The sequence below is a fragment of the Aquarana catesbeiana genome, linkage group LG09, assembly GCF_042186555.1.
Source record: "Aquarana catesbeiana isolate 2022-GZ linkage group LG09, ASM4218655v1, whole genome shotgun sequence".
Lineage (NCBI taxonomy): Eukaryota > Metazoa > Chordata > Amphibia > Anura > Ranidae > Aquarana > Aquarana catesbeiana.
Window position 1 is genome coordinate 198,258,197 of NC_133332.1, and position 13,739 is coordinate 198,271,935.

General features: G+C 47.2%; 1 protein-coding gene across 2 annotated transcripts in view; it reads left to right on the forward strand.

Annotated features, from left to right (window-relative positions):
- Nucleotides 1–13,739, forward strand: part of SLC2A8 (solute carrier family 2 member 8) — a 56,600-nt gene that overhangs the window by 33,392 nt on the left and 9,469 nt on the right. Inside the window, exons 10-11 of one of the 2 annotated variants that reach the window (XM_073599517.1) lie at nucleotides 7,677–7,822; nucleotides 13,159–13,344. In XM_073599517.1, the coding sequence (XP_073455618.1) occupies nucleotides 7,677–7,822; nucleotides 13,159–13,329 (317 nt within the window). In that variant the 3' untranslated portion in view covers nucleotides 13,330–13,344. Of the gene's footprint in view, nucleotides 1–7,676; nucleotides 7,823–13,158; nucleotides 13,345–13,739 lie in introns of those variants that run through there. The other variant, XM_073599516.1, reaches the window with a different exon arrangement.

Sequence of the window (13,739 nt, forward strand, 5' to 3'; positions counted from 1 at the left end):
ACCCCGCACATTTGGGGGGAACATAATAAGACAAATAACAAAATTCTTCAATTGTCTTAAACACATGCAATAAATAAGATCCCCCCATATGTCTCACCCTTTTCCTCCCAGCCCCCGCAGATTATCTCCTCTCCAAAAGGCTCTTGACAAGTACTTGTGTTCCAGATCCTATGTTACTGCATAATTACTTCCACGAATCGCTCGATTTTCTTGAATGCTATCCAGCGATCCCATTTACCCCTTTGTTCGTTCTGGTCCCCTTTCATATATTCTCCTGACTCTTCTCTCTCCAAAATATAGATTTCATTCACTCTGGCTACCCAGTCCCTAATCCTCGGGGCTTCAAGTTCCTGCCATTTCTTTGGGATTACGTTCTTAGCTGCATTCAATAAAACTGGGACTATTGATGTTTTATATCCTCTTTTTCCTCCTTCCAAACTATGGAACACACATTCCCAGGGGTCTAAGTGGATCACCTTACTCGTTATTTCTTTGATTAGCCTAATCACTTCTTTCCAAAAAATTTTAATTTTGGGGCAATCCCACCAAAGGTGTGCCATAGTACCTGGTAACCCGCATCCTCTCCAACAATTGGTGGACCTATCTGGTATAAACTTGCTAATTTTGGCCGGGGACATATACCACCTGGTCAAACACTTATAATCACTCTCCCTTGTTTTTATGTCCACTGCCGTACCGTGTGTTGCCCCTAAGATGTTCCTCACTCTATCTCCGTCACCGCATGCTCCCAATTCCTCCTCCCATTTTTTGATGAAGGGCGGAGACTCCAGCCCCGATCCCCTCGCCAAAATTTTGTAAATCTCTGAGATTTTCCTCTTCACTAAATCTTTACAAAATAGCTTCTCTATCGGTCTATAGTCCGCTTCCTCCCTTAATGGGCCAGGAAGACTATTAACAAAGTGCACGAGCTGGCCGTATCTCCACCCGTTTAATAACCATGAATCCTCTTGTGTCCTTAATTCTCTAAATGTACACATTTTCCCACACTTAATAATATCCCTTACTTGTGCCCCTGTGTCCAATATCCACTTGCCCCCTACATTCTCCATCCCCGGGGGAAAGTATATATTCTCTTTCAAAAAATTAAAGGTCAATTATACTCCCATTTATTATTCAAGTGCATCTGATCCCAAATTTTAAATGTAAGGTGTGTAATATAGTGTGTGTCTTTACCCAAGTTCCTAAAATGTGGGGGATTCCAAATCAAATGATTTAACTGTGTGTTGCTTAACCCTTTTTCTAAATTAACCCACCTTTTATTTCCTCTATTATTTTCCCAGTCCAGTGCCCGTGCTATTATAATTGCTTTATAGTACATCCTAAAATCTGATAAGGCCAGCCCCCCGTTTACTTTTTCTCTCCTCAACACTGTATGGGCTATCCTAGGTTTCTTATTATCCCAAACGTACTTATTTATTAAACTAGTCAATGCACTGAAAAAGTTTTGCGGTAAGGGAATTGGGACCATCTGCATCTTATATAGCACCTTTGGGGCTAACACCATCTTTACTAAATTAATTCGCCCTATCCATGAGACAGGGCAGTGTCTTATTCTGTTAATTTCCGCTCTAATTTCATTTAGAAGAGGGATAAACGTTCAGTTTGTACAGATTCTCCCTATGACCCGTTAAATTGACTCCCAGGTATTTAATATTATCTTTCCAGGGGAAGTGAAAAACTGCGCCAAGTCTGCTCGCTTCCTGTTTGTTGATGTTAATCTTTAGGGCTTCTGATTTCTCTATATTGATTTTAAAATTTGAGAGCTCACTATATTTCCTCAGTGTGGCCAACAAATTTGGCATCGTAGTTCTAGGTTTAGAAACATAAAAAAGTACATCATCCGCAAAAGCGGCCAATTTATGTTCCTCCTCACCCACTCGACAGCCACTTATATCTGGATTTTTCCTAATCTTAGCTAACGGGGGTTCTAGGGCCAGGACAAACAGAAGCGGGGACAAAGGACATCCTTGTTTTGTCCCGTTTTCCATAACAAATTGTGCTGAGGGTACGTTGTTGACCTTTACGAATGCTGTAAGTGGGGTATATAAGGTTTTTATCCATTTTAACATTATTGGCCCTACTCCCAGTACTTCGAGAGTACAAAACATGAATCCCCAGTCTACTCTGTCGAATGCCTTCTCAGCATCTATTGACAGAAGTAGACTGGGGGATCCATTTGATTTAAATGCCTCCATTATCAGGAGAGACCGCACCCCGTTGTCTCTTCCTTCCCTCTCAGGAACAAAGCCCACCTGGTCCGGATGAACCAGGTAGGTCATTTTCTCCCTGAGCCGTAGTGCCAACACTTTTGCATATAGTTTGGTGTCCGCGTTCAAGAGTGCAATCGGTCTATAACTCGCGCACGAGGTATGGTCCCTCCCCTCCTTGGGAATTAGTGTCACTGAAGCCAACAGAGCTTCTCTACACAACTCTCCCAGCCTCCCAAGGCCGTTCCACATTTGGTTCAACCGAGGGACCAGGGTACTACAAATTTTTTTATAGAAGCTGGTTGTAAAGCCATCTGGCCCCGGACTCTTGCCCGGGGGGATGACTTTAGGGCCAAATATACCTCCTCTTCCGTTATCGGACTCTCCAGCTCTAATACATCTGCTTCCGACAAGGTTGGAAGACCCGCCCCTTTTAAAAACTCTCTCATCTTCTCTTCTTTATTTCCACTACTTTTTTCCCTCTGCCCTACCAAATATAGCAATCAATAAAACTGTCTAAATTCCTCTCCAATCTCTCTGGTGGTGTGTCTCATTTCGCCTTTTTTATTTTTGATCTTCTCTATGAAGTTCTCGTCCTTTTTTTCCTTAATGACTGATGCCAAATGTTTCCCCACCTTATTTCCCTTCAGATGGCAATTTTTTAGATATTTATTCCTGGTTTTCACTGACTCTTCTTCTATTAACTCCCTTAGCTCCTCTCTTTTTAATACCAGTTCTTTAAATACAGATTTATCACAGCCCTTAGAGGCTTTATGGAGCTGTTCTAACTGGTGTATGTTAGTAATGAGACTTTCTTTCTTTTTTTCCCTTTCTGTCTTCTCACCTGAATCAATAGAGATGAGGACCCCCCTTATGCATGCCTTAAAGGCCTCCCATAGGACTGCCCCTGTTGTCTCACTTGACTCATTATTGGAAAAAAACTCGTCAATTTCCCGTTGTATTTTGTCGACAACGCTATCTTTCTTAAGAAGATCTTCATTGAATCTCCATGAGAACGGGACCCTTTGTAGGCCCCTGAACTTTACTATCATCGATACTGGAGCATGATCTGATAAAGTCACGGTCTCAATCTTCGACTCTACTATACCCTCCAACAGGCTGTGATCCACCATCAAATAATCCAGCCTTGAATAGGTCCTGTGGACCGGGGAAAAGAAAGAGTAATCTCTCTCCTTGGGGTGCTGTACCCGCCAAACATCGATCAGTTGGTTATCATGGAACTTTCTCCCTAAACTCATCAGCAATTTTTTACCCACTTTCCGGGTTCCAGATGACCTATCCAAGGCTGGGTCTAAGCAAAAATTAAAGTCGCCTGCTAAAATCGTTTCCCCTTCCTTAAATGCCCCCAAACTAACCCGGGTCCGGGAGAGGTATCTTATCGGGTCTCTGTTCGGGCAATAAACATTGGCTAATGTGTACGTCCTATCCCCTAGTTTGATTTTTACAAACATAAACCGCCCCTCTACGTCAATCCTCTTCTCAATCAGTGTAAATTTAATCCATTTCGAGAACCCGATAGCCACTCCCTTCGCCCTTTTGATTGGTGTATCACAATAGATCCATGATGGAAAATTCTTTGAATTCAGCTTTGTTTTCCTCATGCACCAAGTGGGTCTCCTGTAAAAAAATATATATCTGCACCATAGCTCTGCAATTCATTTAAGATTTTTCGCCTTTTCCTGGGTGAATTTAGCCCCTTCACATTATAGGACAGACACCTAACCTCCATCACCGCTCATTTCCACCTCTCCGTTTAATATAACTCTGCAAGGGCACCCCTTCCCACCTCCCGCCCCCCACCCCCCCCCCTCGACCACCACCCACCCCCCTCCCCTCCCCTGCCACTGCTTGGGCAATGGGCTGCAGTGCCAAGGTTACTATACTCCCGACCTGCGTCCCCTTGTGCTATGGGGTGAGGCTCTGACTATGGACAGCCGTGGGGTCCCTCCTCCCCTAAGGGTGGAGTGTACCACGGAGGCCCTCCTACCAAACACTTCTTCACCCCCCCTCCCCAGCCTCCCCCCCCCCCTCCAACCGACCCAACCCCCCAAAAACAAGAAACCTCCTCCAGCCCCCCATTCCCCCCTCCCCTTTTATTAGGGACATTTGCTATCAGAACCCTTCAATCAAGGCAAAACCCCTTCTGGGATATTTGGTACAGGAATATCTAGATTCCTGCAAAAATCCTGCAGATCTCCCTCTCTTTTTATTTTGAACACCCTGCCCTCTCTCGTCACACTCAGGGACAACGGGAAACCCCCAACTATATTTTATATTTGGCCCCCTCAATAAGTCCAGTATCGGTCTTAATTGGCGTCTTCTTGCCAAAGTTCCAGCGGAGAGATCTGAGAATATTTGAATTCCTTGGTTATTAAATTTCACTGGTTGTGCTCCTCTAAGACTACTCCAGATCTTTGCTTTGTCCTCGAATTGATGGAACTTAACTATAATGTCTCTGGGCACATCTTCTCTAACGTTTGGGGGTTTTCTTATCCGGTGGACTCTGTCTTTAATTCGCAGTCTGGTTCCCTACCCAGGAGTGGATTAAAAAGCTCTTTCATTACTGCGGACAGATCTTCTCCTCTCTGCTCTGGTAGGGATCTGATTCTTAGGTTTTGCCACCTGTTTTGATTTTCTTGCTCTTCTAATTTGTACATCAACTCACGGTGGTCCCCCTGCAATGTTTTTACTTGTTTCTTAAGAGCCGCTATTTCCTGGACCTGGTGTTCTGAAACCATCTCTACTTCAACTCATTTTAAAAGATGTCCCATGTCTGTCCTTACGTTGAGGATTTCTGCCTTAATTGAATTTTCCAGCCTGAAAAACATATCCTGTATCTCACATTTGGTTGGAAGTGCTTCTGCAGCCGGGTCAGCTTCCATGCTTAAATCCGGTTCTACTTCAGCGGAGGCACCGATGTTGGGGGTCCCCCCCTGCGACCTTTGTTCTTAACAGTGGCCTTCTTTTTATCCTTAATTTCATGTTGTTTGCTGTCCATACCTGGACTTTTTAGATATTTTTGGATTGTGCTGGAATTTAAACTATCTCTGGGCTTGTTGAGCTCTGCTTGCTTTTGGGAGCGTCCTCTCATATTCCTCCCTTCCTTGCACTTCGTTCGTTCACCTATTTACACCGACCTTAACGCTTCTTCCGGGTTAGCCCACCTCAATCTTTCCCCCGCGTGGCAGTTTAGCAGTTTACAGGTGTTTTATCTTCAAAATGTACCCCGTCAGCCCCTTTAAGTTTTACTTCCGAACACTTTACCAGTGCAGTTTTGTTAATGTAGCCCCAGGTCACTTCAACCCCTCCTCTGGCCTCCTTTACTTTTGATAGTACACAATAGTGGGCTGTAAAGGGTCTCCGCTCTCTTTCAAAGCTAAACCGCTCACACTTGATTTGTTAGGTTTTTGGTATGCATAGATATATTACTTTCCCTCTGGCTATCACAAGCCCGCTGCACCTTTAAATTAATTTATTGTTTCTGTGTTAAGGCTATTTGCCGTCACAACAATACAGTTCAGGTAGGTGAGATTGCTCTCCAAAAAGAAGGTCCTACCTGGGTCCTGCAGGCCTCTTAGGGACTTCCCGGTCTTCCAGTGGGGGTTGCTTGATTACTGCACCCTGACAGTGATACACGTCTTCTAAAGAGAGGGGATCCCCACGCCGCTAGGTCTTCACTTATCCACGCTCCGCTGTAAGCCAGAACCGCCATTCACTGAGTGCACTGCCCACACTCACTCCTCATCGTGTTGCTGTACGGCTGCAGAACAGAGGGTGATATAATGGAGAGCATCCAGGCGGTGTCCAGGGAGCTGAGCCGAAGGGGAGGAACGGGAGGACGCTGTGACGTCGGACGGACGCCGTGCCGGCCAGCCTGCAGATCTACTGTGCTTAGTCCGCAGGACTTTTTCTCCTTTTTTTGTGTGTGACCGGCCGCCCAGCGTACACCTCCGCCGCCTAGGAGGGGGGTTTAGTCGGCTGGCCCCGGTCTCTCACCCCGTGCCTTCTGAAAAGCCGTCTTCATTCCTGCCTTCGTCCTCCACCGCCCCACTGCCAGGCCCCTCCCCCAAACAAAGCACGTCACATCCTCACTTGCCTCGCCTTGGTTATTTTGAAAGACACTGTTCTGTTTGCATGGTATAGCCACAAAAATTCCATCAAATGTTGAGCAATGAAGATTACAGGAAGTCCCCAAGTTACGAACACAATAGGGACTGTAGGTTTGTTCGTAAGTGGCAATTCGTAAGTGTAACGTCAGCCTGTGCATGGATGTGGGATGTTCCGGGTGATTGTGATGTTATCTGGGGCTCTTCTGGCCATGCAGTACATGTAGTACTGCAGTATGGAATGTGTCCGGAGGTATCCAGGACCAGCGTGGAGCAAAAGTGGCCAGCATTTGAGGCCGTTCGTAAGTAGGAGTCGTTCGTAACTCTGGGACTGCCTGTACATTATTTCTGAAAAAATCAAGTGTTCATAAATTCTTCTCTAATTTTGATCTCCAGTGTATATTTAACAATTTTGAATAGTAACTTCACCCACTTGGAATTCTCCACGATGGCCTTAAAATTCCATCTAATGTAGCTGGTGGTTGCATCATAAATATAAGCTGTTTGAGTAGTGAAAGACGTGTACAATTCCAAAAGTACTAGCAGCAATACCTCCTATGCCTGCCCTCCCCAAAACCCACCACCACTTTGAAGTCCTACACTTTCACTCTGTCAGCACCACCATCACCTATCTATCCCCTACTTGGCTCTCTGCCAGCAATCAAACCCTATCACCCCACTCTGCCAGCACTACACCCCCAACCTGCTTCAACTACTCTGCAAGTACTACGCCCGCCATCTGTTCCCCCTACTCTGATAGCAGATAACTTGCTTTCTGTACAAACTCCCATTCTCGCTTTTAACATTCTTCTACCTTGCGCCCAACACCAATCAGCACACCTGTACACTCCACTTGCACCATCGCACCTGCCTGCCGACTCACCCTGACTAGTGTGCCTGACCCTTACGGGCAGGCTTGCAGGGCCACCTCCACTGTCGCCACCACTTCATTTGAGAAAGGTCAGCAACCCGGCTTTCAAAACTATAAAATATTATTTAATATATATACACTAAGAGTAAAAAAAATCCAACATAAAGAGAAATCTGGCGTGTTTCACCCCTTGCGGGCTTTAGTCGCCACCACACCAGTTGCCTCTTTTTCATCAACCCCCTGCCCTAACCACCATCCAGTGGAAGGAATTGTGGGGGTAATGTCCAGCAGGAATACTGGGGCAGGCGGGTATGTCCCAGTGGGAGGGATTAGGGGAGTTCTGTCATCCCCATCCGTTTCCCCCCATGTGGGTGGGGGTCATTAAAAATGTTTTCTGATTGGTCTGATAGTGATCCTTAGTGCATGTTCTATGTTTTGGGTTCTCTGCAGGTTTTGCAATCGGCTGGGGTCCCATTCCCTGGCTGGTCATGTCTGAGATCTTCCCTCTGCGTGCAAGGGGTGTGGCCAGTGGAGTATGTGTCATTACTAATTGGGGCTGCGCTTTCCTGGTGACAAAGGAGTTTCAGGATATGATGGTAGGTTTGCTGCTCTTCATGTATTATACACTGTGAATTACTTTATTACCTTTAGTGTAGTCTATATTTTCCCTTTCCGTCATTTCAGGACAGCCACAATAGAGAGATAGTCTCCTCCCCTTCCTCTGGAAACACTGCGCCAGCCCATAAAATCTCTCCTCCCCTGCCAGACCTCAGTTATTAGTGTTTCCTCCGGTGGGGAGACACTGTGCAGAGGAACCAGGCCGGGTGCAGTCAGGGAGACTGTGGCCTCTTTCTAAAAAATCATCCCTAGGGAAGCAGGGGCTTCCAGGATGAAGAGTGGCGGTACATACCGCAGCTGAAGCCACCCCTTCCTTGCCGAGCGTGGCATCAGGTCGTGGGGGACCCCTATCGCGTCCACAGGGCCGCAGCATGGAGACAGTCCGCTCTCCCCTGTATTCATACAGGCCGCAAAAGTTTGGAACCAGCGGGCCGGACGACGGGTGACGTCATTTCCGGCGGGGGGGCGAACGCTTTCCCTTTGACCCGCGACTTCCGGTTCCGGGTCGCGGGGCTGATAGGGGGCCGGGCTCAGGCTGGAGTGAGTCGCTTCACATGTACACAGTGTAAGACTCTACACAGGCAACCACCTGCAGTCATGTCTGAGGCAGATGCTGCAGCTCATTCGGACGCTGTCTCCAGCCTTCCAAAGGTAAGAGTTCCCTGGGGAGGGGTCCTCTCTATCTAAGGTTTGCTCTCCCTCTTGTATGGTTCCTTACTTAGAGGGAGGGCAGTCCCCCTGGGTGGTCAGGGGGTGGGGGGGTGAGCGCAGTTCCCTTAAGGTGGATCTGGTACACCCCCAGGGTTGTTTCCACTTAAACTTGCTGGAAGTAATATGTGTTTTTTTGTATGTATTTTCAGAAATCTACAGAAAAAACAAAGTCCACTCATGTCTCTAAAAGGAAGTGTGCCTCTTGTAGAGACAGTTTAGGGGAAGCATGGACTAAAGTTTTGTGTAAAGAGTGCATAGACTCCCTGGTTAAGGAAAGGGAATCTGAACAGCAGTCTGGGTTGGCAGCTTCTGTGAAAGAGCTGTCATCCACCTTTTCATCTTTTAAAACCTTATTTGAGACGTTCAAGCTTCCCTCTAAACCCATTCAGCAGGACACAACCCCGCCTCATGCTCAGGGCTCTGCACCTGCCAGATCTACCAATTTAGTTATGGCAGAGGAGATGTCAGGCCCTTCCGGGGTGGAGCGGAGGCAACCGGACAGTGGCACGTCTGATTCCCATGAGGAATCAGAAGGGGAGGACCAGGACGGGGAGTCCAGGAAAATCTCCAGGTATAAATTGTCCCTGGATGAGGTGGAAGATCTCTTGGGGGCAATATATACAACCCTCGGGATACACGAGGATAAAAAACCCCTATCTCTCCATGACCTTATGTATAAGGGCTTGGGAGATCAAAAAAGAAAAGTTTTTCCAGTACATGAAGTGCTGGTGGAAACGATTAAGAAGGAGTGGCAGGATCCTGAGAGGAAACCCTTCTTTTCTAGCTCCCTTAAGAGAAGGTTTCCATTTTCAGAGGATCCAGCGTCCATTTGGAATAAAAATCCCAAGTTGGATGCCGCCTTCTCTCAGGTCTCAGACCTGGCATTCGAGGATATGGGGGCTTTGTCGGATGTCATGGACAAAAGGATAGACTCACTTCTAAAAAAGACGTGGGACTCAACTGTGGGTAACTTTAAAGCCAGAAATGGCTGTTACGGTCGTAGCCCGCAATTTAGAGCACTGGCTTTTCCAGATTCAGGAGCACATTGAAGCTGGCACAGCCAAGGAGACTATCCTAGCCTCGTTCCCCACGATTCTGCGAGGAATCGCATACATTGCAGACGCCTCAGCAGAGTCGGTCCGTATGTCGGCCAGATCAGCGGCGCTGGCGAATTCGGCCAGAAGAGCGCTCTGGCTGAAAACTTGGCCGGGGGACACCGCCTCCAAGGTCAAATTGTGCGGGATACCCCTGACAGGTGATCTACTCTTTGGCCCTGGTTTAGAGACGGTCTTAGACCGTACAGCGGACAAAAAGAAGTCCTTTCCGCCTAAGAGGAAAGCCCCAGCTCAGACGAGAAAGGGGTTTCGTCCGAAAAAAGGCAAGGAATCTCCCAAGCAAGGGAAGAAAACTTGGGGCCAAAGAGGTAAGGGCAGAGGAGGGGCGATTTTTCGCCCTCCTGAGAAGGCCAGTAAAGATCAATGACTCTCTAGGGACGGTGGGAGGAAGACTGGGGGCCTTCCTTCCACAGTGGGAGACCCTCTCACCCAATCGATTCATCCTGGGGGTCATAAGAAGGGGGTATCTCTTGGAATTCTCAAGACCACCCCCGCAAAGGTTCCTTATTACGAAGCTTCCCAGCTGCACAGCAAAGGCCGAAGCTTTGGTGGACGCCCTGAAGGAACTGGAGATTCAGAACGTAGTTCACAGAGTACCAAGGGGGCAGGAAGGAGAGGGGTTCTATTCCCACGTATTTGTGGTGAAAAAGCCCTCGGGAAAATTCAGACTGATTCTGAACTTAAAACCCTTAAACAGGTCAATTTGCTACAAAAGGTTCCGCATGGAGTCAATCTTTACGGTCAGGGCCCTGCTACCACACAACTGTTATATGGTGTCTCTGGATCTCAGAGACGCATATTTACACGTCCCTATCGCAGAAACCTCCCAGAGGTTCCTCCGTTTAGCAGTAGACCTGCAGGGCACAATACTGCATCTGCAGTTTCAAGCACTGCCCTTCGGGCTATCCTCCTCGCCCCGCATATTCACAAAGGTATTGGCAGAGGCGTTGGCCTTCCTGCGACTCCAGGGGGTATCAGTTATAGCCTATCTGGACGACCTGCTTCTTTTTGCAGTATCCCCAGAACAGTTGATCCGAGACCTCGATCTAACCAAGAGGGTTCTAACAGGTTTGGGGTGGCTGCTGAACTTAGAAAAGTCCAGTCTCATTCCCTCACAGCGCATTGTGTACCTGGGGTACCTGCTGGACACTACGCTCTCGAGAGTTTTTCTTCCAAGGGAAAAAATTCTAAAACTGGACAGAGCAGTTTTCTCCCTCCAGTGCAGCCATCTGGTGTCCAAGAGGTCCATAATGTCAACATTAGGCCTTCTAACTTCTACTCTTCCAGCAGTGCAGTGGGCAGGATTACATTTTCGCCCCCTACAATCATATGTACTAAGAGTATGGGACCACAGTCAGAGGGATCTAGACACCTTAGTACAGGTTCCCCATCAAATAAAGAGATCTCTTTGGTGGTGGAGGAAGGAAGTGAACTTGTCACAGGGACGTCTGTGGCTCATCCCAGTCCCACAGATCCTAACCACGGATGCAAGTGGCAAGGGCTGGGGGGCACATCTGGGATCCCTTCTAGCGCAGGGCACATGGAAGGGCGACGAGCTGCAGAGGTCTTCCAATTGGAAAGAGCTGAGGGCAGTAGGCCTAGCCCTCAGATTCTTCAAAAAGGAACTCCAGGGCCACCATGTACAGGTACGGTCGGACAACTCATCCACCGTGGCCTATATAAACAAGCAGGGAGGCACCAGGAGCGGAAGTCTGCTGGCCCTAGCAGAAGACATTCTAAGCTGGGCCGAGTCCAACACTCTCTCACTCTCAGCGGTTTTTCTGAGAGGGGAGAGGAATATAATCGCAGATTTTCTCAGCCGGAGGAGTCTAAAGGAAGGAGATTGGGCCCTCAACCAGGAGGTTTTCAATCTCATATCCGAGAAATGGGGACCCCCGGAAGTGGATCTTTTCGCTTCAAAAGACAACGCGAAAACCCCCTGTTTTTTCTCCCTAAACGCAGGGGAAGGAGCACTGGGAGTGGACGCATTATCTCAGAATTGGCATTTCAGGACATGTTATGCCTTCCCTCCTCCGGTACTATTACCGGCGGTTCTGAGGAAGTTTCAATTAGAGAGCACCTCTCTTATTCTGGTAGCTCCACATTGGCCGAAAAGGGCATGGTTTTCAATCCTCAGTCAGTTAGCAGCGGAACCTCCCCTTTTCCTTCCACCTCGAAAGGATCTTCTGTCGCAGGGTCCAGTCCTCTGCCCACAGGTGCAGCAGTGGAAATTAGCGGCCTGGCTACTGAGGAGGGTATATTAAGATCCAAGGGGTTTTCAGAGAGCTTGATCTCTACCCTCCTCAACAGTAGGAAAAAGGAGACCCGTAAGATTTACAAAAAGGTCTGGCTCCTTTTCAACAAATGGTGCATAGAAAACTCCTTCTCGGTGCAGAGTCCCGTAGCTGCGTTGGAATTTCTGCAGTGTGGAGCGGACAAGGGTTTATCTGTAGCTACCCTTAAAAGTCAGGTTTCAGCACTCAGTGCTTATCTGGAGAAGTCTCTGGCTACCAATCCATGGGTGGTCAGATTCTTTAAGGCACTGTCAAGACAGAGACCTACCAGGGGTCCTCCCTTTCCCGGGTGGGACCTATCTCTGGTTTTACAGAGCCTTACGGGAAGTCCCTTTGAGCCATTGGACAAGTGCCTGTTAAAGGAACTTACCCTAAAAACAGTATTTTTAGTTGCAGTAACAACTGCCAGGAGGGTCAGCGAAATTGAGGCGTTATCAATTAGACCTCCTTTTTGTGTTATTTTGCCAGACAGGATAGTCCTTAAGACTGATCCAGCTTTTTTGCCTAAGGTGGCGTCAAGCTTTCATAGAAGCCAGGAAATAGTCCTACCCTCGTTTTGTCCCAATCCTTCAGGTGAAAGGGAACTAAGATTTCATTTTTTAGATGTAAGGAGGTGTATCCTACAATACCTAGAGATGACTAAGACAATAAGGAAGTCTGATTCTCTATTTATTTTATTTTCTGGGGCCAGAAAGGGTCTCAGAGCGTCCCGACGCACGATTGCCAGGTGGCTTAGATTAGCTATTGGGCAGGCATATTCTTTAGCGGGGAAGGAGGTCCCTAGAGGCATAAAGGCACACTCCATCAGAGCAGTGGCAACTTCCCAGGCAGAGAAGGCTGGAGCAACGCCAGAGCAAATATGCAAGGCAGCAACATGGTCCAGCTACTCCACTTTCGTTAGACATTACAGAGTGGACCTGGTGGCGGCAGGTGAGCAGGCTTTTGGGCGAAAAGTTCTGCAAGCTGTAGTCCCACCCTAATTGGTAAGTGCTCGATTATCCTCTCTATTGTGGCTGTCCTGAAATGACGGAAAGGGAAAATTAAAGTTACGTACCGGTAACGTCTTTTCCTGTAGTCTTTCAGGACAGCCCTAGTTACCCACCCTAAGCTTGGGGGGGTCTTATTAAAGACCAGAACGCAATATGGTAATGATATTGATTGGTATGTTATTAATGTGTTCTTGTGTCTCCCCAGCTGGCCGGAGGTACTCTTGAAAGAACTGAGGTCTGGCAGGGGAGGAGAGATTTTATGGGCTGGCGCAGTGTTTCCAGAGGAAGGGGAGGAGACTATCTCTCTATTGTGGCTGTCCTGAAAGACTACAGGAAAAGACGTTACCGGTACGTAACTTTAATTTTACTTTTTTAGAACAAGGTATTAACACCTTTCTATGAGCTATTTTATCTTTTGTAATTGTGGGTTGAGGGGTAAAGCAATTATTTTCATTCAGAAAGGTATAATAAACAGTAGTGATTTTAAAAAAAAAGCTACTGTACATTAGTCCATATTTTTTGAGGACTTGTGAAATCTTAAGGATGTTATTACAACATTTTATGTATAAACTAAACCAGTAAATCTTATTGATGCTGAATTCCAAGCTTTGCTTGGGGAGAAACGTGCTGTTGAAAAGTTAGATGTAATAGTAAATGACATTTAGCTAGGAAAAGTCCTGCTCAGGCAAGTCATGAGATGTGTTCAGATCCTAGTCAAGATTTACCTGAGCTATCCTGCCAGGAAATGGTCATTGCACAAAGCCAATCCTAAGCGGCCAAGGCATT